General features: G+C 48.3%; 2 protein-coding genes across 3 annotated transcripts; both read left to right on the top strand.

Annotated features, from left to right (window-relative positions):
• The first annotated feature begins 34 nt into the window (after window positions 1-34).
• On the top strand, window positions 35-6,148 carry BCL2L15 (BCL2 like 15). 2 transcript variants are annotated; one of them, XM_075174258.1, is made up of 5 exons: window positions 35-221; window positions 612-866; window positions 2,752-2,894; window positions 3,642-3,857; window positions 4,382-6,148. In XM_075174258.1, the coding sequence occupies exons 1-5, from the start codon at window positions 38-40 to the stop codon at window positions 4,397-4,399; spliced, it is 816 nt and encodes a 271-aa protein (XP_075030359.1). In that variant the 5' UTR covers window positions 35-37; the 3' UTR covers window positions 4,400-6,148. The 2 variants fall into 2 exon arrangements, with proteins under 2 accessions (XP_075030359.1, XP_075030358.1); XM_075174257.1 differs by lacking the exon at window positions 4,382-6,148 and having other exon boundaries at window positions 3,132-3,735.
• On the top strand, window positions 4,433-26,066 carry PTPN22 (protein tyrosine phosphatase non-receptor type 22). The gene is made up of 22 exons (XM_075174252.1): window positions 4,433-4,518; window positions 6,470-6,685; window positions 10,577-10,685; window positions 11,520-11,596; window positions 12,546-12,641; window positions 13,069-13,107; window positions 13,450-13,521; window positions 13,616-13,675; window positions 14,127-14,269; window positions 14,785-14,851; window positions 15,711-15,788; window positions 16,332-16,424; window positions 17,815-17,891; window positions 18,737-19,497; window positions 20,493-20,576; window positions 20,737-20,867; window positions 21,410-21,437; window positions 21,840-21,920; window positions 22,229-22,335; window positions 22,995-23,025; window positions 23,771-23,848; window positions 24,501-26,066. Exons 2-22 carry the CDS (start codon window positions 6,599-6,601, stop codon window positions 24,563-24,565), a joined length of 2,364 nt encoding a protein of 787 aa, XP_075030353.1. The 5' UTR covers window positions 4,433-4,518; window positions 6,470-6,598; the 3' UTR covers window positions 24,566-26,066.

Raw genomic sequence — 26,066 nt, 5'->3', positions numbered from 1 at the left:
CTGGAGTCCTTGTTTGTTCAACTCTGAAGTCTGCGGGATGGAGTCATGCAATCACTGCCATGGGTCCGGAGAGAACTGCAGTCCAGCCTCCGTGTCAGACAGGGCTTTTCTCTCTCAACGTCCTTGCAGCAAGACTTTAAGGAACAGTTGTGCAACAATTTATTTCAGTCTCATATGCCAAATTACTGTAACAGGAGAGGTACCTACGGGTGAATTCAAAGGTAGGTAAGTCAGCTGTAGCAGGGCTCCTGTTAACAGTTTCCAGTGTCTTTATGCATATGTTGTATCTCTGTTCTTATGGCGAGCTGCATTGGAGCATTGGCATTATGCAGTTTTCAGAAAAAAAAATAGTTGATAGCTTGTTGGCAAGCTATCATTTACTGTGCTGTGGCTAGACCGAGTCTAGTCTTTGTCTGGGATGGGCCTTGGAGCTTCTAGCCTTTGTCCAGGCACCTTTCCTGATGAATGAACAGGTCAATAGTCTTCGATAACTTGTAAATATTTATTTCAGTTGATCTTAAGAGAAGTGACTTATTTTGAAACTAAACCACACCCATAACTTGAATGACGACTGTTAAGAGAGCAAATACTGGCATGTCGTGCTGTCTCAGGGCGGAGTCTGGGGTCATACTATTCCCAGAAGGAAGAACCTGTGCAGTTCTGGGAAAAGGAAGCCAAAATCCGGTGGCAAAGCTCACCTGCAAAGAAGAACAGCTGCGGTGGTGTTCCTGCCCGCTCTGCAGTGGGGAGACACGCTGAAATGGCCACCTTTGAGGAGCAGACAAAGTGCGTTGTGGAAGCCTTGTTCTCTGACCTCCTAGGTGAAGAAGGAACTGACTGCCGGAACCTGGAGACAGACTCGGAAGGTAGGGCCTGTGCGGGAGGAAAAAAATGGTTTGTTTGCTGCAGATGACAGAGGAGCGTTTTGACTGAACACTTAAAGGAAGCAGGCTGTAGCTTGGGGTTGTTGGGTTTCCTGAAATGCAGGCTTGTGGTGGCTTCCAAGCCATCTCTGTTTTGGGAGAAAAGCTAGAGCAAGGTAAAGTTGTTTGAATCCCGAGCAGCCCACAGCTGCAGTCTGCCTTGGCAGGGTCGGGCAATGGGGGCTGTGAAGGACGACCACCCCGCTTTCCACTCCCTGGGGCTGTGGGTGCTGGTCGCAGGCAGTGCTGGCAGGGGAGGTGCCACCGGCTGCTCTGCCCCGCACGGGTCCGCAGGTCCGGAGTAACTTGCACCAAACCAACAGGGTGGGACAAGTTTTAACTGTCATTATCAAAAAGAAAGCTCATATAGCTTATTGGATAAAAACAGTCGCTTTAGCATGTAAGACAGAATGTGGTCTTTGCTTCACAAAGCTCCTAATACCATTTGGGCTACTTTGGTTTGCTGGGCAATGCTGCAAGAAACCAGAATTTCGCCTGTATTCATATCGCTTTTCCCATTATTTTCTCGGCAGCAAACCAGTTAAAATATCCTAAGAGACACTGCGATCTTACTGACACCAGATAGCAAGCAAAGTCCATTTCTCAAAAGCTTCATGGAAGTTTGTCATTTTGCCTAAAGAAAAAGTCTCCGTTAGCGCATTGCTCGTTTCCCTCTCCTGGATTAGACGCTTGTGCCTCTGCCCCCGCTGGCCTGAGCACTGTGGAACTGCCCCAGACCCCCGGGAGACGCAGGCTTCTGCCCAGGGCTGCAGGCGCCGAGTGCTGGCACCTGAATGAGGCGAGCTTAGCTGGAATTAGCGGCTGGATGAGGGAGGGGGGTTGGATCAGGAAGCGATGCCTCCAGATCAAGTTGCCCACTGCTTTATGTCGAAAGATCCTGCTCTCGGTTCCTTATGACTTTGCCAAACGTGGAAATGGTTTTGCTGAAACTTTCGGTGTCGGGTAGCTCCTTCTGGCTGAACCTGGTTTTGGTCATATTAGAAAAAATAAATAATACTTTGTTGCTTTTTTCCCCTCAGGATACTTTAAGGGAAAAACGCTTTAACTGAGGCACTCCTCCCCCCGCCCCTTTAAGTAGTGTAACTGAGAAGTTCTAACGGTTTTATATACTTGAAATTTGTGAAGTATGCCTTTTGCTCCTTTGTGAAAACCTTTCCAAATTTGTGTCACTATGAGACTTTAAAACGTTGCAATTTGCACTTGTTCAGAAGAGACCCTGAGTATAATATCTAAATTCTCCGAAGACTGCACGCAATGATCTGCAGCCTCGAAATGCTGGGGGAATGCCGGCAGAACTTTGCCATTGATTGATGCTGCTGTGTCACTGCAGTCAGAAGAGAGAGATGAGATGTTTTCCAAGTCCTCTGACTTTCCTTGCTTGCTTCTGGCAGCCTGGGAGGAGGAGCTGCCGGAACCCGGAGGGGTAAAAGAGAGGCCTTAGGGATGCCCTTGGAGAAACAGGAGTGGGGATGAACAGAGACCTGGGCATGAAGCAACTGAGGTGGGAGGAGGGAGACCTGGACAAACCCTTGGTACAGAGCCCCTTGGTCCCTGTAAATCAATGAATACTTGAATGGCTGTATGATATTCCTTAGGGACTTTGGTTCTACATTTCCCAACATGTCTTGTCAGAGGACTACCCTGCGTTAACCCCCTGAGCGTTTGAGGCAGTAACTACCATTGTGCCCGTTGAAGGCAGCGTTTTGGGTGCAGTAGGCAGCTAAAGAGGCTGGGCTGTCAGCGCGTGTTCTCCTTCTCCGCCGTTAACGCGTTATGCTGGAACGCCTCTCCCTGCTGTCTGCTCTAGAGCCTGCGCAGCCTGCGGGAGAGCCTCCAATCCCCTTTGACCCGGTCGTGGTCGCCAGTCGTCTGCGGCGGATGGGGGACCAGTGCAACGTGGATTTCGAAAGGGTTTCCTCAGAGCCTCTTGCTGAAGTGCTCAAGGGAAAGGTAAAGCACGCCTTGTCCTGCCTGGCCTGGCCAGCTCCTTCTCTGTAGGCTGGCCTGGTGTCACCTTCTGTCGGAGAAGCACGGCTTACGCTGCAGGGGTCAGGGGGGTTGGAGGGGAAGGGGCGCGATACCCCGCAGCCTCCCTTCATTTTGTGTCGCAGGCGGCATGCAAGCCGCCAGGACAGAAGCCGGACAAGGCACTTTGGGAGCTGCGTTTTCTCCTCCTCTCTTCCAAAGGAGCTGCTTTTTATCACCCGAGAAGCCCTGGAGCTGCCTGGGCTGGCCTGTCGTTGCAGGAGATGCTCTGCAGTCCAGAGCTGGTGGGGGCAGCTGGTGTGTAGAGGGGGAAAGGAGGAAGACTGCGGTGAGAGGGCAGAGCGGGTGCTCCAGCTGCGGCCGGTGATCCGCCCTGCGGCCAGAGCTCGCGTGCCAGCACGCTGCTGTGCCAGCGCTGCAGGCAGCTCTAGCTCCAGGTTCGTTGCACCTCTGGTCAGGCTACCAGCTGTCCTCCCCAGGCCTCAACCATGCTTCTGCTGCTGCAGTTTGTACAAGCCGCAGTAAAGGAGAGCCCTGCCTCGAGTGTCCCGCCTGTACGGGTATCACCAGGAAGCTGTGGGGTCACCTGCTCTAGTCGTGGGTAGAAGCAGCAAATGCAGGAATTTAACTGAATGTTGGATTTTGAGCCAAGAATTACGTATCACACTGTCATTTAAAAAGCAGCTCAAACTGCCCTCTTGATGCTTGCAGACGGAGAAGTTTGGGGCTGCCGTGGACTCTCTCATCAGGAGCTGGAGTGACCAGAACCCCGAGCTGGTCTATGAGACAGCTTTTCTCTCTGTTTCTGTGAAATTGCTAACGCATGTTGCTAAGAAAGGCCTAGCTATGGTGCATCCCAACCAACTCATAAATATGATTAATGGGAATTCTCAAGTGAGAAGCTACATCGAGGCCTGCGGCGGATGGGTAAGGATGTAAAGGTGGTGGTGATGTTTGCCTGGGTGTTTATGGCTCTTCCTTTGTGTCTCTCACCTCTCCCACCTGCCTCACTCGGCTCGTCGCTGATGCCCAGCGCGTCCCCCAGACACGTGCAGCTACCTCAGCGTATAAGCTGTGGGAGCATGGCTTTGCTAAACACCTCGGTGAAGTCTTACTGAAGCCAGCATCAAACTTCCCATCTGCTTCTCTGTCTCAGGGTTTAATTTCTTATCTAGGTATCTTGGGAGCTGAGCTTGCTCCCTTAGATGAGAATCAAAATAATGAAGGATGGGTCATACAAAAAGCGCCGTCCTGCTCACGCATCTTTACAGACCTGGCTTGGTGTGTTTTACCGAGGGAAGGGATGAAATTGGTCCGGAAGAGGGTCACAGCGGGAGGCGGGTCACCCGTCCCTCCATCCCGTGTCCTTCTCTTCCGTTTGGTTCCTTTAAACCTGCCTTGAATTCTTTCTCTAAAATACTTACACATGGGTGTTTTTTGTTTGTTTTCAGGAGAACTTGGACAATTGAAAGAAAAGCCTATACTACTTTCCAGAAGGTGAAGCTGGGCTTTTCATTGATTTAGCTGGGAGAAATGCTGTTGTATTTCTTCAAGAGACTGCAAGCAGAACTCTACAGATAAGCAATGTGTAAAAGACATTCTAAAATATCACTAAAACCAAAAGTTGATAAGCGTTTGTTGTTATTAATTTGTTCTTCTCCTTGTGTTTCTTTTCAATTTAGCCATAAAAGTGGGCTTCACTCTTATTCAAGGTTTCTAGGTGTTGCGGTTTAAGCCAGCAGGCAGCCAAACACCACACAGCTGCTCGCTCACTTCCCCACTCCCCACAGTGGGATGGGGGAGAGAATCGGAAAAAAGAAAAGTAAAATTCGTGGATTGAGATAAAGACAGTTTAATAGAACAGAAAAGGAAGGGAAAATGATGATAATAATAATAATAATGATAGAATATACAAAATGAGTGATGCACAATGCAATTGCTCACCACCCAACGACCGATACCCGAAACACGATCGCTACTTCCTGGACCACGCCTCCTATTTATATACTGACCATGATGTCATTATGGTATGGAATACCCCGTTGGTCACTTGGGCCAGCTGTCCTGGCTATGCTCCCTCCCAGCTTCTTGTGCACCTAGCAGAGCTGAAAAGTCCTTGACTAGCAGGATACTTAGCAACCACCAAAACATCAGTGTGTTACCAACATTCTTCTCATACTAAATCCCAGACACAGCACTAGGAAGAAATTCAACTCTATCCCAGCCAAAACCAGGACACTAGGTTAGTGCTTAGTGCTGCAATGTTAATTTTCAGATTTGTGAGGTGAACATTTGTTTTAAACACGTTTCCATTAGTTATTCTAAAGATCTCTCTGTTCCTCTCAGGTGATTCAAAGGCTTATTTTTTCAAAATTAAAAATTGACATTATTTTAAACTAAGAGTGATGGCTTTTTCAGCGTCATCAGCAGTCCTTTGCCTTTTAGCAGCTGGATACAGAAATCTTGTAGCTATTCTCCACCTGACCTGCGAGAAAACACAGAAGGGGAATACATTTAATGACTATAGTTACAATCAGAAAGAAAAACAGGCTTGGTACAACCAGTCTGAAGTCGTTGTGCAAAATGTAAGATATTGGAAGATCAAGGTTGTGACTCCCATACTTTTTTTTGGTTTTTGGGGCATTGTTTTCAGTTTAGTTTTCCCCACTTCTACAAGTAGAAAAAATGGATGGCCTTCGAGAACTTTGCTCTCTGCATCTCCTTCCCACTTCAGAATGACCTCCACTTTGTCCTTTGGGTTTTTTAGAGTACCTGTAAGTGTTACTGAGAGTGAGTGAGGTGAATTAGGCTGGCATAATTAATTGGATTTCTGTAGTCTACTGGAGTCAGATTTGACCCTGTCTCCTGGGCCAAGCTACCAAACGTGGGGAATTGTGGCTGGAAGAGTTGACCTGAAGCATGTCGATAGGTTTTCTCTGTTCAAAAGCAGTTGTGCAGTTCAGGGGAATAACACGTGCAAGCCAGGCTCAGGTGCTCAGCATCTGCCTGAAGTTTTCTTTCAAAATATTTTGCAGTTAATGTGGAAAACGAGGTAAGTTATAAGTGTGAAGGGGAACCGTGGATTTTGCATGCTGTTTTAGGGACTCTTCTAGCCATAGCATATTCCGAGTCGGAAGCCTTCCCCCCGGCCGCCTGGCAGGGAAGCACGGCCGCCGTGGGCACGCGTGCTCAGCTGCTGCCCGCCGTGCTTGCCCCTCTGGACCGTGGCCCGGCAGGGCTGTGCTGCTGGTGACGGCTGGACACGGTGCTTAAGGAAGGCAGATGCTGGGGTGCTCGGCTCTGGTCTGCAACACCCGACCGCCGTGGTGGCACAGTGCACGGGGGACGCGCGGGCGGCACGCTGCGGCCGGGCCCTGGCTCTGCTCCTGCCGTGAGGCTGCTGCCCAGCTCAGCGTGCCTGCCCTTGCTGTGGGGCGCCGGCGAAGTGCGTGCGGTTTTAAAAGGAGGCGCTAGGGCCCCAGGTTGTGCGTTTTCTTTTATTTGACCACGATATCTGTTACGTACTAATTTCCTTTAAGACTTGCGATGAAGTCAGTAAACCACAGCCTGCCGCGAGTGCTCTCCGGGCTGCTGCCTTCCGCTGCGGCACGCACTTGACATGTCCATTCCCAGGTGCGGCAGGCCAGTCGCGCTCCGTCTCCGGCTACATGGACCAAAGGGAGATTCTGCTGCAAAACCTGGAAAGGGTCCAAGGCAAGAAGCTCAACCGAGAAGAGTTCGTAGACGAGTTTTTGGTAAGTTCACTTAAGGCATGGCTGCGTGTTTCAGTTGATTTTAAAGGAGAACTGCTCAGTCACTTCTCCTCAAACGGGGATGTGATTTGCATGTAACAATAAGATTGTCTATGAATTTTACAGCTGAAAGAGACGCAGGAGTTAACTGGGGTAAAAGGAATGAAAAGACAGAAGAATGATTTAATAGTTTGCATTCAAAGTAAAACTGTTTGCTTTTTAAATAATTACCCGAGTGCTTCCTGTTTTCTACTTTGCAAATGCACTTGTCAAGACGCAGTTTCACTTTGCCTCGTAATACAACTGGGGGTATAGTGAGGAATATGGAGCCACTGCCCCTTCTCCCCATTGCAGTCTGTTATATCTGCGATACACATGTTCCTGTCAGGGATCTGCGGTTGCTACTTGACATAGCTTTTCCTTTTTTCATCTCAATAGAAAGCCCCCACCCTGCCCCCATACCACCTGCAGAGCAGGGAGCGGGTGTTCAGATAAATGCCCTGTGGACCCGAGACTGTTCCACCTCTCATCGACACCGGGCACCTTGGCCGAGGCATGAGAAGACGGTGATCTGAGCAGCTGGACGGGCCATTTCTCCAGCCTCCAGTGCTGTGCTGGGTTATGTGGAAAGGCTCGTGCATCCGTTCGCAATGAGTGCATGTGCTCTACGTCCAGCAATGCTTCTGGCCCCTCCTAGAAATGAATTTCTTGTTCTCTAAAGGCAAAACTAGCAAAAAAATGCTGATGGCTCTTGCCTTCCCTGGTGTACTGCAGTCTCTAGCTGTTTGAGATCTACGCAGTGCCAAGATCTGTGAGCTCTCTGACATCTTTTTATTTGTTTGGGTGGCAGGGGTGAGTCTTAGATGGCAATCCACTGTCTCACAGTTAAAACTGATGGCTGGTGATGGCTACTGATCTATCAGCTAGAGGAAGGTTGTTCTGGCAGGCTGTCTGGGCTGCTCTGAGAAGCAAAGGCATTGCCCAGCTTTAGCAGACATAAGGAAGGGTAAAACTGGTACATCTGTAAGATCTGAGATGTCTCAAACACCAGAATAACCACTGGCCCTGAGCTACCCCTCCAGATAGGGGTTGCCTCAGGCAGTGGTCTCTGCGGAAGGCGCAGGGGTTACTTAGGAGTCCCCAGGAGATCCAGCCCTGCTTTGTTATACTAGTGAAGACTGGTACTTCAAACACTTGGGAAAAGCTTAGTGCTTGGTTTCCAGGTGTCTGGGTTGGAGGGAAATGATTAATCTGAGCCTGCAGTGACAGCCTGTTGTTCCATGGAACAAAGTGCTGTCACAGGCTGCTGAATTTCCTCCTCTCGCTGCTGTGCTGGCGTTGTACTGTGCTGTGCGAGGCAGCAGAGCTGTGGACCCTCGGTGCATGTGCTAATTCTAGCAGACAAATGTACAGTTAATTTTCTGACCAAAATGGCAGGTAGAAGTGGTCAGGGCTGTGTTTCCTCTTGTATTGGGAAGAGATCTTCCCAGGATGGCCTGAGTTGTTGGCCACTTTTGCAAGTGCAGAAGCCTTAACAGACAATTGTGATGGCTTGCATTTTCAAACTTGGTAGAGATGTTCAATGCTATTTCTCCATCCTAATATCTCTCTTTCTGTGAACAAGCATTTGTACATGCCAATTGTGGTGGTGTTTCTGTAAATGACAGGGTTTTTGTTTGAGTCTCCTTTTTCTGTTTGTGCAGTCTCACAGCAAGAGTTTGATTCTTACTGCTCTTGCTTGCTTTCTCATATGTAGCCATTTCCCAAGCAGTTTTATGTCAGTTTATGCAGGGACAGAAAAGTAAGGTGGTTCAGAGCCTCAGCTATGCGAAGACTGGCTTCAATACTAAGTGATGCCCTTTCCTTGAAAGCTTACCCTGGAAGTTGGGGTTGCACTGGAAGGAGGCAGGGGGAGGATGCGACCAACACCAGAAGAGCTCAGGAGGTTACAGGGATGTGTAGTCTACAAAAACCATCCTGCCCCCACCACTTCTATCACACCGTGCCTGCCCCCATGTTCTTGATTAATAGAGACTGGACACATGGACTGTCCTGGGCCTCCTGTACCTTCTTCCTGACTGATTCCATCCAGGTCAGTGAGATGCGACTCCTGTGGTATTGTGGCTGGAGAGCAGCAGAATTTAGGGTTTAAAAATTGCAGTTTAATGTTAAAACCCAGCAACTCTGACTTGGATCTGAATCTGAATATCTGTGCACAGAAATACTGCGGAGATGAGATACATGTTGCTGTATATACCTTTTATCTGTGGTATTGCTAAGGGGCTGCTTGGCTTGATCAAATACGTACGAGCTACAAAGCCCTCCAGCTCCTGATGTGGCCTTTTGGCAAATATCATCGCTCTGTGGCTTACTGCCTGCAGGCCCTGAAGGGTGTCGTGTCCTCGCAGGTGCTCGTCTAGAGCAGGCAGCAAGGAAGGACAGGGGACGGGATTCTCAAAACTGGATGAGAGTTTTTGGGAGAGCTGAAACGCAGATGCTTATGAGCTCCTGTGGGAAGGTCACTGGTGAGCTGACTCTCGAAGCGATTTATGGTGAGCACCTAAAAATCAGGGCCCTTAAACCGTCAGGACTCCCGCGATTCCTGCTCGTGTGCTGTCGTGCCAGAGCTGCAGCCTCCGAGCCCTCAAGCACGCCGGGGAGGGCTCTGCTGGTACCCGCAGGAGGGCCTGCCGCCTCCTCAGTGCTAGCCCCTTCGACCATGGTGCTATTTCGGTTGGGCGACCCGAGACCGGCCCCACGCCGTGTTTTTCCCCACGCCGCGAGCGGCCGAGCCACCGTTGCCACCTCCCGTTAGCCGCTCAGGCGGGTCACCGTGAGGTGTGCAGGAGGCATGAAGAACCCTCTCACCCTGCAGCTCAGGTGTGCCCGTGGTCCCTTCCCTTTGCTTTTCACCCCTGCACACCTTTCTTTCATAAAGGCACATGGTACTGAGGGTTCTCCTGTGTCCCCAGCAGTGTTGTCCAGGAGAAGGGCTGTGAAGGTGTGGCTCCAGCGTGGCGGGAAAGACAGCCTTACCCTTCCGAGTGTCAAACTGTAGAGACACTGATCAGAGAAATGGCCTTTTGTTTTAAATCCAAAGCACCCCTTGGTGGCAAGAAAAGTGGCTAGGTAGACAAAAAATTATGAAAGAAAAAATACAGCAAGAATGGTGCTTTCGAAGTTGATGGTAATGAACAGTGTGTGTTATTTAGAAGCTGATGTCAGTGAAATAAAATTCTATGCTTTGGCATGAAAAAGATGCTTGAACTCTCTAGGAGTGCTGCAGCTTTATCCTGGAAATGAAAGAGAGGAGAGATTCATACCCCTAAGGCTCTATCCTAGGACTCCTTCTCCTTTCTCTTTCATCAGTGCATGCAGCTACTTTGCTCTGATTGCTTGTGTTCCTTTCGTGGCTTGAGCATTGCTGTTTGCAGCTACAGATCGGAGCATCTTTACCAAAGTGAGAAAAATAATTGATTTATCTGGCTTTTCTGATATAATTTGTTAAAGGTGGTTGAACATTGTTACTCCTCTTATCTGGGTGCCATTTATACTGAGAATGATTCCCCTGTGTCTCACTGATTTGTGAGGGCAATGCTTTATCTGCTGTACAAATGCATCATTTCACTTCAGAAGCCTATGTGCCTGAGCCTCATGTGGGCACTGCCTTGGCACACACTTTCCGTTCTTCAGAAGCCTGTGCCGGGACTCTCAGGTGGCTTCTGTCTCTATTCTTGCTCCGAGTACCTTGAGAAAAGCCACTCGGGAAACAATTAATGGTGCGACCTTGCTTTGTGGTAGTGAACCTGACCTCTAGAGACCTTCACACATACTCTCTAGTAGTGTGTTGTATGTAGCACATCTGCCGTAATTTGTTCCATTCTTTTACCACAGAAGCTGAAAAGGCAGTCAACAAAGTACAGATCGGATAAAATCTACCCTACAGCAGCATCTGAGCAACCAGAGAACATCAAAAAGAACAGATACAAGGACATCTTACCCTGTAGGTTGCAAATGGCAAATGTTCCTATTCAGCCTTTTTTTTTTGCTAGCTCTTCCTCCAGTATCTGCTGGCACAGTTCCTTGCACGTGACCATATCACTGGCTGCCAGTTGGCCTTGAATTCTGTTGTTCAGATTTAAAGCTTTACCTTTGACTGTTGTGGTGCAGGGTCTGGAATGCTTTGGCACGTGTTTTCTACAGGCAGAAGAACTTCTATTCAGTAGGAAACACATCCTCTAATAATTGTCTGTGCAAGCTTTCTGGGTAGCATTGCAACCACTTGTTTTCTAAGGCCTTGTAGAGAACGGCTTTGGACAAAGGTGTCTCCATGACGTACAAAGCAGACTACAGCTAAAAAATGTTGTGGCTTGTCCTGGCTTGGTGCAGTAGTCTCCAAAGAAGAGTCTGTCCTAGGATCAGAGCAGACTGTCCCTTTCATCCATTCTAGCTTGGAAAAAAAGAAAATCTAAACCCACAGACCTCATTTGAGCCTGTAAGACAGAGTGCAGGGTGATTAGCTTGCTTCATGGTCAGAGGAGGAGACCGGCGTTGCACTGGGGTAGTGGCAGCATCTGCAGCTCTTGCCTAAGCGCTCACCACCACTCTGAAAGAAGGCTGCCTGTCTGCTGCCTGCGTGTAGGCAATGGCAATTCTGTGCAGGGCTATCGGTAGGTGCAGGAGGAAGCATTAGCTGCTTGCACAACCAGTCATCTGCTCTGGGATGAGCTCTCTGATGCATGTGCTCCTCCAAGGCACCTTGTGCTGCGGTCTAGGGAGCTCAACCACCATGAAAGACAAACTGTAACTACTGCTTCTTCTGCTTTTGTGCCTGCAGTTGACCACAGCAGAGTGGAGTTGTCCCTGATCACATCAGATGGAGATTCTCATTACATCAATGCCAACTTCATCAAGGTATTGCTTCTTTCATGGTGTTTTGCAATGCAAAGGTGTTTGTAGCAGCTGTTAGTGCTGCCTGGTTGAGTTGTGCCAGGAGGAGCAGGTCCCGAGGCTGTGGTGAGTGAAAGAACTATGCAGTAGTTTCTGGGCTGTGCTCAAGGGTAATTGAAGTAAAGAAGATGTGTACAATCACTGAGTCCTTCAAAAACACCCCTTGCAGCACAGAGGCACCAGGCCACAGGGCAAGGGACATGTTGGGGCGGGTCGTGGAACAGTTTGTGGCTCACAGGCCTGACTTCCTCGTTGGTGTTACTGCCTTTGGTGGGTGACAGTGGCGCAAAATTGCCTGTGGCCAGAATCGCCTTGCCTGAAACCAGTGCACAGGCAGGAAGCCTTGCACTGCAGCACAGCTCAGACCCACTGCAGCAGCGAGCAATAGGGCAGGTCAACGCGGGCAGGTTCTCCGTCAGGAGCTCCATGTTTTGTGACTCTCCTGTGCTCACGATCCTTCTCTGATAGATAAATAGGTTTCCTTCGTTCTCCACCGTAGCGACTGAGGGCTCTGTGTAACCTGTCTGCAGAAGAACAGACCTTCACAGGGGATCATGGTTCGTTCTTTGGCCAACAGCCGCAGATGTGCCAAGCTGCACACTGGAGAGCTGGATCAGCTGTTGCAACATCACCCCCAAGCTCCCAAATGCACTGCAAGAACTGGTGGTCTCTGGGAGCAGATCTCACCTCAAGCCCAGCTCCCTGGCTTGGGTCTTCCTTTGGGAGGTTTGCACACCGTTGGTTTCTGGTTGCTTAATTTAATTTAGGTGCCTAAATTTGAACTATATAAAAGCCCTTCTAAGTCCTTAATGGGCTCATTGAATAGAAGTAAGATTCAGAAAGAGGGATGACTTTACTTCTGCTAGTGACCTGTGCAAATATGTCTCCATGTCTGATCTGAATGCTGTTTTAGGGCGTCTATGGGCCAAGAGCATACATTGCAACACAGGGTCCTCTCCCCACTACTGTCATTGACTTTTGGAGGATGATTTGGGAGTATGAAGTCCTGGTAAGGTGCAGATTTATATGCCCTTCTTTTTTTTTTAAAAAAGAAAAGTTGTCCGTACAGCCAGCCAGAAGTCCTTTCTGACTAAGCAGACAGTGGGAGTGTCAGGGTCTTACTCCAGATGTTGTGTCTGCCCCGCATCCTTCCCGTGAGCCTCATCCACACTCGTGCTGAGACAGGAGTCTGCTCGTGGCTGTCTCTGCATTGGGGCTCTGAGTGGGAAGGGTCCTCGCACCTGGGCTGTGGATGATGTCCTGAGTTTGCTTTGCCATGCAAAGGTGTTTGCTTTGCCATGCAGTCTGGGACTCTGGGGAAGGCAGCCCACGGAACTTGCTCGTTGCTCATAAGTACCTGCAAGAGATAAGTTTGGTTTTGCTGCCTGGATAAGAAACTTGTGTGCAGACTTTTCTAATGAACTTTCTTTCTGCAGATTGTGGTCATGGCTTGTATGGAGTTTGAAATGGGAAAGGTGAGTAACGTGTCAGAGATGGCCTCTGCCATGACAGTGCCAGGGCAGGGTGGAGAGATGTAGATTTTTATTAGATCTCACTAGTGACAGCGAGTTTCTGTTTGATACGAGCTGTTTCCTGAGTCTCCAGCTGCAGATTCTTAAACCGTTTCCAGTAGTGTGGCTAGCCTCTTTGGAAGGGAAAAACCGGCAATGATGGCTCCAGGGAAGGGGAGGCTGGGGCTGGCCAGCGGCAGGAGCCGGGCCTCCTCCCAGCATGAGTTTTGTCTGGCAGAGCGGGAGAGGAGACAGTGCGGGTGGGCCGGTGGTGAGTAACCAAACATGTCCTGCTTCTCGCAACAGAAGAAATGTGAGCGGTACTGGGCAGAGGTGGGCGGCTCTCCCCTGCGCTGGGGTCCCTTCTCCGTTGCCTGTGTGAGTACAGCTGCCACGAGCACCACGTCACATCACGTGCACTGGAAACTTGTGTCATCCGCAGAAAATGTGACTCTAACTTCTTGTTCTGCAGGAAGCTGAAGAAAAGAAAAATGAGTACGTGATTAGGACTTTAAAGGTGACCCTGAATGAGGTAAGCAGGAAAGGTCAAGGCAGGAGATGCATCTTGGCTAGCTTTATTATATATATATTAAAATATGGCACACTTTGTGCAGAAAATTTTACGCTGCTCAGCCTGCTATTTTAGATTTGACAGTACGAAGAAAGTAAAAAATTAATTAACTCAAACTTCAGTTTCTGAAGCTGTTTTTCAGTTGTGGCAAATCAGACCCTGGGTAAGTGAGGCCAACTGGTAACATCAAGAATGTCATAAAATGGAATGCTTCTTTTGTAGCAAGAACAGCTGCAAACGGCACCTCTAACCTTTGCCTACCAATGCAGAAGGGAACTGGAGACATCTGCAGCATGCCAGCTTCCCCTTGCCATGCCGATGTCCCAGTCTGCGCCCGCAGGAGCTACGGCAGCATCCCCTCAGTGCCACAGGACCGGCCCCGGCCCCTGCCAGCGCTCTTCTCCTCTTGCAGGAAATCCGCACCGTCCACCAGTTCCACTATAAAAACTGGCCAGACCATGACGTCCCCTCATCCATTGACCCCATCCTGGAGCTCATCGGCGAGATTCGCTGCTACCAGCCGGATGACAGCGTCCCCGTCTGCATCCACTGCAGGTGGGTGAGCCGGTCACTGGCGGGGAAGGGCTCCCGGCCCCCCGCGCTCTCGCTTCCCGAGCGGCCGCAGGGCGGGTGGCAGCCGGCACAAGCCTGCAGCCAAGATCGTCTTGTAGGAAGTCCTAAGGCAAAGGTGTCCTCTGAGGACAGCTAGCACAGCCAGGTGCAGGCAAGGAGACAGCAGCAGGCCAGCGACAGCACGTGCAGTTAAGAGACCACCAACACTGGGCATGTCCACGTGCAGCCTGGTGGCCACAGGAGGGCTGAGAACTGTTCGCAGGGGCACGAGATGTGCCTTCTAGCCTGCAGCAGAGCTGTGGGCAGGTGGAGCCTTACGTGGGGCGGGTGAAGCTGCAGCAGAAGTAGCAGGGCCATCGTGTGGGTCTGCACCCTCCGTGATGTGGGATGGGAGGGTCACAGGAGGCTGTGGGTCTTTTTCAAATATCCTTGTCAGAAAATACAGCGTGCCCATCCTCTGACCTCTGCTAGCAACCCTGCTGTGACTGTCGTTGCAGTGCTGGCTGCGGGAGAACAGGAGTCATCTGTGCAATCGACTACACCCAGAAGCTGCTGAAGGACGGAGTGAGTGTCAGCCCAGTCTGCGTCTTCAAACGGCGCCCGTGTGCAGCACTGCTGCATCTCTCTGTCTCTCCCTTGCCTTCTCTCTCCCCTTACTCTCCTTCCACTCCCCTCTGACTGCATGCAGATGTATTTCAGATGACAGCCATGAATGGGAACTCCCCGCAGCCTGACTGGAGAATGGCGGTGGCCAAACTGCTGATACCCCATTCCCAGTTTGTGCTGCTTCTCCCTCTTTAGGCTCTGCATCATCCACACACTGCCCGTTGCCGTTGCTCCTTTCCCCATCTCATGCGAATAGCTCCCGGTGCTCGTACCGATGGGGCAGAATCCTCCCTCCCGTAGCTCCCTCTGGCAGGATCTTCAGAGCTTGGCTCTGCACTGGCCTTCATTCTTCAATACGAGTTTACTGTCTATATTTGTCTCTCCGCACTTAAGCATCAGAAATCCAGGGTTTCCAAACTAACACCTCGCTTCACTCTGACTCTTCAATAAAAATGTATGTTTTAACAGTGAAGTAATCCCTGGCCTTGCAGCAGGTTTCTGGGACTCTGAGGAGTGGCTGCTTTCTGTACTGCAACAACCCTGGACCCACTGATCTGGGAAATCAGTGTCTTGCCCCTCGTGCTATTCACAGCTGTTATCAATGCTGTTATAAAAAGGGTATTTTCTGTGGAGCACAAGACAGGAGGGAGGAGGCAAGCTGGTTCATAATCAAAAACGGCACTTTAAGCAGGTCCTTTGTTAAAAATTCTTGCAACAGAAGGCCTGAATTTTGTACTGCTCTAAACTGCATCACAACTTGGGAGCTGCTTGGAATTAGACCTGTCTGTAATTTTTCGTCTTTTCTCTTTTTTGCAAGATTGTTCCAATGAACTTCAGTATTTTTCGTCTGATCCAGGAAATGCGCACGCAAAGGCCTTCCATAGTGCAGACCAAGGTACGTTCGGGAAATTTCTCCAACCGGTATACTCTCCATACTGGGGCCTCAGCTTTTCCCCAGGAGGGTTCGCAGTAAGGAAACACAGAGCGGTTGTGCTGCTGGGAACTGGGGCCTGTAGATGTTCTGTAAGGTCCCTTTTCTGAACAGAAGAATGATTTTGCAGAAATGAATTTGGTAGCTGACCATTTCCTTGTAGACAGCTGGAATAGCTTAGTGCTTGCAGTCTGATTTATCGAACGCTTACGCTGTGAAACAAGGGACTGTCCAGGAAATAAGGTGGGAACTCTTCTCAGCTGAGATAGACTGAAGAGGAAGCTCAATCCAGAACAGCATTGTTTGTGCACCCGAAAAAACCCCAAATGCTTCAGTGTGAACCCTTTGAAGGCTGTGGCTTCTCCCTCTTCTGAGAATTTACCCTGCCAATGGACCGGAAAGTGGCAGCTTCTCTCAGGGGCTGATGCTTGATGTGGGTAACAGGTGACCATTTAAAAGTACTGCAGGTGCTGGCTCTCATGTCTGTTTTATTTGTCTGGAACGCAGGAGCAGTATGAGCTGGTTTATAATGCGGTGATTGAGCTCTTCAAAAGGCAGATTAAAGCACTCGATGCCCAGGAAGATTCTGCTGCTTCACAGGTAAAAGTCCCCAGGATAAACACACTGCCTCTTGCAGCCTTGGGCATGCCAGCTGTAACCGAGATTCCTACCGCAGAGGTCTCCCCTGCAGACCTGGAATGAATCGCTGTGTTTTCTGCTACCCTTTATGCCCAAACTGAGCCTCTTTTCAGAATCCAGCTGTTTCCCTGAACGTGCAGTGCTTATCACAGGATTTGGCCCCAAGCGAGAGCTAAATTTTCTTCGGTCTCCAAACCATTTTCTATATACTTTTATAATTGTTTAATGTAATGCGTGAATAGAAAAGCACCAACATTCTACAGTAACGGCTGATTTCCATGTGGATGTGCCAGTGAAACTTGTCTTCATGGAGTGCTGGCAAGCAACAGAGTGACTTTCAGTCTAGGTTGGGAAGCTTGGGTGCACAAGGCGGTATGGCTAAAAGTCTTAGTCTACATCATGGTAGTATTCTAGTGAGGTAATTAGCATTACAGCCTGTCTATAGGAGAGACTAGGCTAAAATATGTTGTGAAAAACATGTCAAAGTCTTTCAAGCCTGATACACCTCTGACGAAAAACGATGTGGTCTTAGTTCGAAGTTGCATATAAACAGGAACATCCAAAACATCCATGGTTACGCTTTTCTTTGTTCTTGCTGTTCTGCTGGCATGAACCTTACCTTGCCTGTGTAGCTGTTTGCAATCTGGCTGAAGTAAATGAATTGCCACTCTTAGTAAAGACTGAAAGATTGCAGTTAGCTTATTTTGTCAGAAGCTTTTGTCTAAAGAATTGGGAACAGGATCCTGCGATGGGGCTTGTGCCTCAGTTTTGCCATAGGATTTGCAGGATGTTCCAAGCCAGAGCTGAGTAAGAAAAGAGCTGGAAAGACCCTCTTTCTATGTGTTGTGGACAAGCAAAGGAGATGCAAGACTAGGTTGACTCAAAATGCAGAAACCAGTTCCAAGTCCGGATGTGGTTTTGTAGCTCCTGGCCAAACCTCTCGCCCGCCTAAACCTCGCTGTCCTCTAAAAGCACTTTGCAGAGCATGGGGGATGGTCGTTTGCTGAAGTGTCACAAATGAAACCAGGCTGAATGCCCGCGTGGGGTCCTGAAGCCAGAATTGTCTGCACAGGCTGCTTTGCAGGTGTTTGGAACAGCTGGATGGTCGTATACGGCTCACTGTACTCTCATTTCGAAAAGGTGCTGACCTTTTTGGAAGGAATTGCTGTTTGGGAGGATCAGTCCTCAGTTTTCAGCTCCAAGTTGTTGTTTTCAGTTGGTGTTTGTCACTCCCAAACTGCATTAATAATTAAAAGCAGTTGGCACAAATTCCAACTCCTGAAATAGCATGTTTGTGTTCTTTGCATTCTTCCTCCTCACTCTCTTGTTTTATAATCTTTTCTTTCACTAGGTACAAACAAGGCATCCTGTAGCCAAGCCACTTCTGACTCCAGTGGAAGATATTTATTCTCTGAGATTACTAACCTGGTAAGTCCAGAGCACAAGTGTCCCCTGGGTCAGTATTTTCAGTCACCCATACGATTTCAGGAAGATGCATTGTTTTATGTGTGCTTTGTGACACAGGTCTGTTTGAATGTTGCATCTCAGTTGTCAGCAGGATCTGCAGCCTCCCTTGAGTCTCTCTTTGCCTTTCACGTTTGTTCCTAACATAATTCCTGCTCTTCTCACTGATGTGTCTCTGAGAGTGAGTCTCGGCCTCTTCCCTGCATGCCATTATCTGTCCCCTTCTTCGGCCCTGGGGTCTGTTTCATGTTGTGCTTACATGGTGTTTCACATACGAACTGAAAATACGTCACAGGGCACTATAAAAAAAGGCTCACGCACTTGGAGACACCCCGGTGCTGGTTCATCTCAGCGCTCTGCCCGGAGCTGTGCACCCGCAGCTGCCCCCAACTGGTCCCATCTTTCGTCTGCACGTGCCGCTCCAGCGCCTCTTGCTGCAGGAGCAGCAAGCAGGAGGAGGCTAGCTTCCCGACATGGGCTTCAGAGGGTGGCGGGATCTTTCTGTGGGCATGTTTTGGTTTGCAGTGTCTGCTTTCTGTAAATAATTTTGCTTTTGGGTATAGTCTGCACTGAGGGTGTAGTTTACCCGCGTAAAGGGGCCTCCTCTGTTCACTATTTGATGGTGTTCAAATGGGGCTCCAGGGTGCACAGTGCGTCCCTGTGCTCCTTGCTTGAGGCTGAACCGGGCTCTGCATTCCTGGGGGATGGATCTGCTCTTAGGAGCGATGTTGTGGGGCCTTGTTAGTAGGCTATCAGAGATTTCTGTGTACTAGATGGCTTTGACTTCACATCTCGGTGCTTTATTGCAGCTCAGAGCAAGAGGAACAGGATGTGCACCAACGTCTTCCTCCGGTGGTACAAAGCAAAGCATCCCTGACATTGTTGCCTGCCACGGGAGTACGCAACAGCTCTGGAGGTGGGGTCCCTCCCATCAGACAGGCCTTCTCCTTTGGCACTTTGAACTTCATCAGCTGCAGGAAGGCAGCTGCCGCTGGGAAGTGGGGCGCGGGGGACGCTCTCCAGAAACACCGCAGTTTGGAGTTCAACAGCGTCTCTCCTGAGCAGCCGCTTCTGAACCTGGACCCGAAGGGAGCAGGCAGCAGACGGCCTCGTGGCAGAGCACCTCTGACACGGACTGCATCGACCCCGTTTGTGCTGGCGCAGCGGGGAGAAGGCTGGGAATGGGATGGAGGGGGTGCACAGCCTGTTTTGAGTTCGGAGTTGCTAAATGCCTGTTACTCAAGCTTTCAGGTGAAGAAGCAGGACGGATTTTCCCCCGTTGAGCTGAACCACTCAAGTCAAGATGCGGACGGCCCCCCAGGCCGCAGGAACCATGGGCAATGTCCTCACCCTTGCTTCTGCTCAGCAGAAGATCCCTACTTCTCTTCACTCTCTCCAGATGACCCCGTGTCCCCAGTGTTTACCGAGTGCTTTGCGGAGGGGCAGGATGCACTTCTCCCTTCTTGCGCTGTGAGCGCCCCGCTGCAGCCGGCCGTGGCCAGCTCCCCACCACCCAGGCCTGTGTCCCACCACGCTGCCCTGCTGGACGACGAGAGGATATCCTCCCCAAGTAAGTGGTGCAGCACTGCGACAAGCTGGGCTTGGTCCCTCTGCATTTCGGTGTGCTGGAGGGAGTGGCGTGCGCTGTCTTTTGGTGTCTGTAGGGCTGTAGCTGCTCCTCGGGACTGCGTTCCTGCGGAAGCTGAGGGAGCAACTGGTTTCATCCTCGCACTCGTTTCATCCTGCCTTAAAAATAAACAATATTTTTAGAACAGCATGATTTTGGGTTTGGTGTTACACAGCTGCTCTGGACTACTGTGTCACCTCGGTACAGCTTTCACAGGATGGCAGGGATTGGTGCTGACCAATTCTTGAAACAGGGTGCTCCAAGAAGCGTTCAGAAAGCTCCCAGAAATGGTTTTCTCTCAGGATCTAGTTTCCAGGTCAAAAACCACTCCTTTCTGCAGAGTGTCGTGCTGGGGGACACTGACATCCCACTGAGACTGAGAGAGCCAGGACTTCAACCTTAGTGTTTTGCCCAGATCTGTTGCCTTAAAACCATCACCTGCCATATGAAGAAGGTAGAATTTTTCCTTGATCTGGTCAGTCCTGGCCCAGTCAGACATTTCCCGTTGCCTGCAGCTTTGGCATTTGCTCAGCTTTGTCCTGCTCAGGCCCTTCAGGATTCAGTGTCACAAAAGTGTGCTCGTTATCTAGATGCTAGAGACTCTCAGAAAGTTATGGGAGTTGCAGCACAAGCCCAGCAGCAATGGTACCACCAGCTGTGAGCTTATCTGCGTGCTGGGGGTATGCTCATCATTTTCCCCTGTGCAATGGGAATTCTGCTGCCGACGCTGCTGGAATTGTGCCCTTGGGGCCACACAGCTAGCAGCAGGTGAATTGGTGCTGAGGACTATTTGGATTTTTAACTACAGTAGGAAGTGTTTAACCATCATCTCTGGTGTGTGGCTGGGCAAGAGCAGTCAGCTCTCAGAGTCTCTGCTAAGGTCTGTAGTTCTGCTGTGTCGTGCCATGCAGGTAATGTGTCCATGTCTCCCCAATTAGCCACCCTGCCACAGCCAGATGATGATGATCCTCCGCCCCTGCCCGAGCGAACCCCCGAGTCCTTTATTGTGGCCAGTGAATCTGGTAAGTGCATTTAACAAAGCAGGGGCTGAGAAGTGCTCTGAGGGCTCTTCCCATGTCTGGTATCGTGGTATCGTAGCACAGGTATCGTAGCACCCAGCAGTGCCTTTGCTCTGGCTGTCTGGGATGAGAAATGACCTCTCTTGTGTTCAATTGTTTCTAGGACAATTTCCTCTGGCCACTTCTGATTTTCAGCTTCCAGCCAGAAATACAAATATTGGAACCTCTCTGGAGTGGAGTGGTGAGTCACACTCAGAGATGTTTAATGACTCAGTGAGACTGCGACCATGGAAGGTAAGTGGCTTTTTATCTCTTCTCCAGCACTATCCCTATGCCAATTTCCTTATCACGTTTCCTTCTGTGAGAAAGACCCTAGTTTTGGCACTGTGTACTTTCCATAAATTATTTCAGGGTTCAGGACTGGGAGGAAGATGTGGTCTCAGTCAGGCTCCTCCATATCAACATCTACTTTACTCCAAACGGTATTTTTGGGGGTCCTAAATCCCATACAAGGTAGTAAAAATACTGTCCCTGTTTTAGAGAAGGATAATGAAGACAGGGAGTTAAGTAGTCTCCTGAGGTTCACACCGCTCTGTGGAACAGGCAGGAGCTGAACAAAATTTAGGCATCTCTTGATCATCCTACAGTTGAACTATAACTTTGTAAAGTGAAACAATAAGGCGTAAGTCTATTTTCCATTACATGAGCATGGAGGTGTGTGGGGGAGGGTGTTTGCATGTAACATAATTTCTTTGTCTTCTCTGGCTTGCTTATGTGCAAGAGGACAACATTTGGTTGCAGGAATTTGAAATACCTTCCTTGTCTTTTGTTTCCAGAGTGTGAAGCTTCGGAGCCTACGAACAGGTATAAGTTTAATGCTGGGATAAATTATCTTTGGAAATAAGGTCTGCTTTTGACTGAAGCTGCTTTACCATATTTAGTAAATGTCTTTAGGATCTGTGCTCAGTCCAACGGAAATTTTGCGTTGCTAGATAGTTCTGCAACTACATAGTTCTCAACAGAACTAGGCAGTTCTGCAACCAAATGAACTGGTAGTTTTATATTTCCTAATCAGCTCCTGCCTCACCCCGTACATGACGATGTCCCTTGCAGGCTCCTCAGGCTGAGCGTTGTCTCATCTTTTGCTGCATGTTGTGTGTTTCCTTTGAGACATGCTGATTAGAGTGCTGTGGACCTCTCAGTGAACTGAGAGAGATATATATATTTAAAGACAGGTAACCAACTCTTTTATCCTTGCTTTCTTAGAGGCAACCCGGGATCGCTCTAACTCCCCTCCCCCGCTTCCTGAAAGAACCCCGGAGTCATTTGTTCTTGCTGATGCAGCAAGTAAGTGATGAGTTCTTTTCTTGCCATGTAACTGAGATTTTATACTTACACCTAAACCTGTAGATAGCTGAGGAGATTGTGGACCACTTGTTCAAAGCCTTGCCAATGGTAGTGCTTCAGGAGAGTTCAGCAGAGCTTAACTGCAGGAGAGTTCAGCAGATATAAAGAAAGTAAACACAACTAGGGGACCTGCTGGAAATTTCTAGAACTGCTGCATTAGTGGAAATGAAAAGCAACAATAAAGCACTTAGAAAAAAGCAGGAGGATTCATGAATGACCACTGAAAATGTTTTGATGTATGCTCCCAGGTCTGCAGCCTGCTGCAAGAAATTCTACCATGAATGCTCCAGGCTTGGAGAACAATGTGTCGGAAACACCATCAAAAGAGCCTACGAAATGCTTCAGGAGAAGCAAGGTAAAAGAAACAAAACAAAACAAAAAGCTATTGAAAACGCACGGGGTGAGAAGAAGAGATCGTTCTAGCTACAGCTGTTGCTACTTTCTCACTGCTAACCTTGTGAAAATTGCCTGCTTTGAGACCACTCATATTTCGGGCAAGGAAATAAGACTAATAAAAAATATTCTGTTGTAGGACTGCAAACAAAACCACTTTCTGCACTAGGAACAGAGTAACACAGCCATACCCGTGCAAATGGGTATGCCTCAGCACTCTGTCCACCTGAAGTGCCAGTTCCTCTTGGAAAAAGTTGCTCGAGTGGAGTCTGAATTCCCGTGTGGGACAGACCCCGCTCATCACCAGTCTCCTCTTGTTGTGGCCCTAGTTAATTATCCTCATGAGCAATTGTCCTTCGGGACGTTAGGGTTGAGCAGAAAAGCAGTTGAGGAAAACAGCAAGGGTAACACAAACTGGAGGCATTTGGGCTGGCTAGAAAAAAGACAGAAAAAGTGAACGGCAGAAGTCTGCATTTCAGTCTCAGCTGGTAGGCACGATACTTTTTATGAGATGTGGTACATGTATATTTATCAGTGAATTCCCTTTATCTTAGTAGCTGATCTACTGCTTGCTACATTTTTTTCCTCCAACAAGCCTTCTTTTTCTTTTTTTTCCTACAGAGCTTGAAAATATTGAAAAATGTGAGAAAGAGTAAGTCTTTCAGGCTAATGTGCATCTTCCTGATGGCTTTAAGCAAGTATATAAATAAATACGTGGGATTGAATTTTCAAGAACCTGAACTTGTCAGATGTGAAACGCCCTGCACGTCTGCCTACTTTCGAGTAGGACATACAGAGCTGTGCTGGCTAGCTGAGTACCATCTCATCCGGATAGCAATAGTTGTTTTAGGAGTACCATAAGGATGCTGTGGTGCCCTTATAATGCCCTTTGGGTACCTTGGGGACAGCTCCAGTGTACTCAAATTACCAAATTCTTCAGGTCATTCAAACCAGTATTGTGGGACAAATACTCTAAAAATGGGGGATAGGCGTGCAGTGGGGAATGCGAGCCCCATCCTGGATTCTGCCCAGTCTATTTGGAGCATAAACAAGGAGTTTGTCATTAAGTTCTCTTTGATCTAAAATTAAAATGCTTCTCTTGAAAATAGGACTGCTAAAAACTGCTTAAAGCACTTCTGAGCAAACATTTTCTGAGTGGGTTGCGCTGCAGTAGTACACTCGCTCCCTGCTATGAGCAAATAATGTCGTTATAACTGCGTGGCATTCAAGCTCTGCTAGTGTGGAAAGTACTTAGCTTTGTCTTGTGCTGAAGTAGCATCTGTGCCTGGTGTTATCGTGCGTGCGGCAGTACGTGTTTTCCCGTAGGCGTATCTGAGTCCAGTCTTCAGGGAATTACCATGGTAACTAACTGCTTCAGTCTAACTTTTTATTTCTAGGCATCTGTAGTCCATCTTCACTGACAAAACCATCAGAATCTGCCCCATCAAACCATTCGAGGTCTTTCCTTAACTTTGGTATGTTTTTCTCTTTGTGTTTTGGTGTAGGAAGTACCCGTTTTTTGAAAGTCTAAATGCACATACAAGGCTAACAAATTACAAACATACAAATAATGCTTATTATTTTTTACACATTTACGACTTTATTCACGAACTGTTTAAAGAACAGGTCAGGATGCAAAACACAAACCCTGAAACCTACTCTGACAAATGTTTCTCAGTGTGTGAAGAGTCTGAAGCATGTATTTGGCTTTCCTGTATCTAAAAGCCTTTATCTGGCAACAGAGACAGCGGAAGACGACGACAAAGCCATAGCATTGCCACTGGCCTGCTGCCTTATGTTGTGTAGTATGGCAAAGGAGAAATACCATGTTTTCCATTTTAAATTCTTCTACTAGAGAGTAGTCATTTATTAGCTTAGGCATAAAATCTAGTTATCTTGATATTCATGCTATAAGGACAGTATTTGTCAGATAGACACATTGATAGACTGTTTTTGCACCAGTTGACTTACAACTACAGGATGTTGCTTTAAGTCTACCATATCTTAAAGTTTCGGAAAGAACTGAAATTGCAAGTATTTTCAAATACCATATTATCTTAAAGAATTACATAATCAACATCTATAACATACAGAATTTGTTGCATTAAAAAAAAAATTTCTTCCTAGGCTTTACAAATCGATTTTCAAAACCTAAAGGACCAAGAAATCCACCACCAGCATGGAATATTTAGATATGTTTTATAGATTTGGTGTTGCAGATTTGTGAAGTCCTAATATGCCTTGAGTGCTCATCCCAATAAGGTTTCCATCAAAATACATACATCAACAGCTGTTGCATGATATTTGTAGCTCAGGCACTACTTGCACATTCTTCATCAACTAAAGTTTTGAAGTAAAGAAGAATATAGAAGTGTCAGCAGTTAGGCACTTTCAGTTAATTTACAACGGGATGGAAACTAAAACCGGGAATAGGTATTTTATCCTAGGGAGGGATACATTTTTGTTGTGTTTTGGAACGTATTCACTTCAAAAGGATGCATTTGAGCTTTCTGAAGCAAAGCAGTGTAAACTGGTGATAAGATCCAGCGAAGACTGTTGAATGATACGGAAGGCCAACGGAGCGGACCAAAGCAGAACAATACTCTGGATCGTGCAGACACAGCATCTGGATAACTTCACTCACATGTATAGGTCTACCGTAATCAAAGACCTGGACTTCCTTAAATGTTTACATTACTTGAAGTAAAAGAGAATTAGCATCTCAGATTTTAGAAATAATTTTTCTTTAATTTTTTTTTCATCTGAGTGAATCAGAAAATTTGTCTCGATTTTTGGTCAATAAGACTAAGATGCTGATCGATCACATAGAAACTTGTGTAAGACTGCAGAATTAGCTGACCCAACTGCCCTTGCTATCTGAAAAAAACCCAACACAAAACACCATCACAGCAAGCAAAATATCATTGTATTTTTAAAGCAATGCTGTTTTTAAGGATTTGGGACTCTCCAGCACAAAATTTCAGATGGGTATCCCGGAAGATGAGATTTCTAGACAGATTCCTCACCAGATTCCACTGCTATTTATATCCTCAGTGGGGAGGGATAAAGATGTTGAAAACTGCTTTATATGATTATTTTCTGCAGAGAGAGAAAAACATAGTGGGATTTGGGGAATGTTGGTCGAGAGGAATCTACTGACCACTACTGGAGTAGAGAACTCAAGCTGGTTTAAAGCTACTTTTGCCGGAGCAATGGCTTAATACAGGGCAGAAGGAGCCTGCCTTATTTTTCACCGAAGTCACCCGTTTTCTCAACAGCAGAAACCAACAAAAGACCTCACCTAGTTTATATTCCTGTTGCCAACATTTCTGTGTTGTACCAAACCCACTGCCATCAGTCAGTGAAGCGGTCTGGACATAAGCGAGCGCGAGGCTGGAGGAGCGCCTCGACGCCTTCGCGCGGTGGAGCCGGGCATGGGGGCTGTGCCCGTCCCCGCGTGCCGGGCCGGCGGCCATCGTGTCATGCCGCCCAAGCCCCCGCCACGACTGCGACGCCAGCCACCGCGCGCCTGCCGACGTCCGGCTCACGTTTTATGTTGCTTGGAAAGTCGTACCAAAATTCAGTGGTCGTGTATTTAATCGATGAAGCATTGTATGACGTGTGAGAAATGCCGTAAAAATAAAACTCGTTTATCGGCCTGCACGGCCGGTTGTACTGACGGGTCCACTCGAG

Source organism: Calonectris borealis, chromosome 26 (assembly GCF_964195595.1).
Source record: "Calonectris borealis chromosome 26, bCalBor7.hap1.2, whole genome shotgun sequence".
NCBI classification, from domain to species: domain Eukaryota; kingdom Metazoa; phylum Chordata; class Aves; order Procellariiformes; family Procellariidae; genus Calonectris; species Calonectris borealis.
Note: the sequence above shows the minus strand (reverse complement) of the source record. Positions and strands in the feature narration are given on the sequence as shown.

Excerpts from the sequence above, each read along its gene's own strand:
- PTPN22 (XM_075174252.1), top strand. The coding sequence starts at position 6,599 with ATGGACCAAAGGGAGATTCTGCTGCAAAACCTGGAAAGGGTCCAAGGC. Across the intron at positions 19,498-20,492 it reads CGAGAGGATATCCTCCCCAA|CCACCCTGCCACAGCCAGAT; the intron begins GTAAGTGGTGCA and ends CTCCCCAATTAG. Across the intron at positions 23,026-23,770 it reads ATTGAAAAATGTGAGAAAGA|GCATCTGTAGTCCATCTTCA; the intron begins GTAAGTCTTTCA and ends TTTTATTTCTAG.
- BCL2L15 (XM_075174257.1), top strand. The coding sequence starts at position 38 with ATGGAGTCATGCAATCACTGCCATGGGTCCGGAGAGAACTGCAGTCCA. Across the intron at positions 222-611 it reads ACCTACGGGTGAATTCAAAG|GGCGGAGTCTGGGGTCATAC; the intron begins GTAGGTAAGTCA and ends GTGCTGTCTCAG. Across the intron at positions 867-2,751 it reads CCTGGAGACAGACTCGGAAG|AGCCTGCGCAGCCTGCGGGA; the intron begins GTAGGGCCTGTG and ends TGTCTGCTCTAG.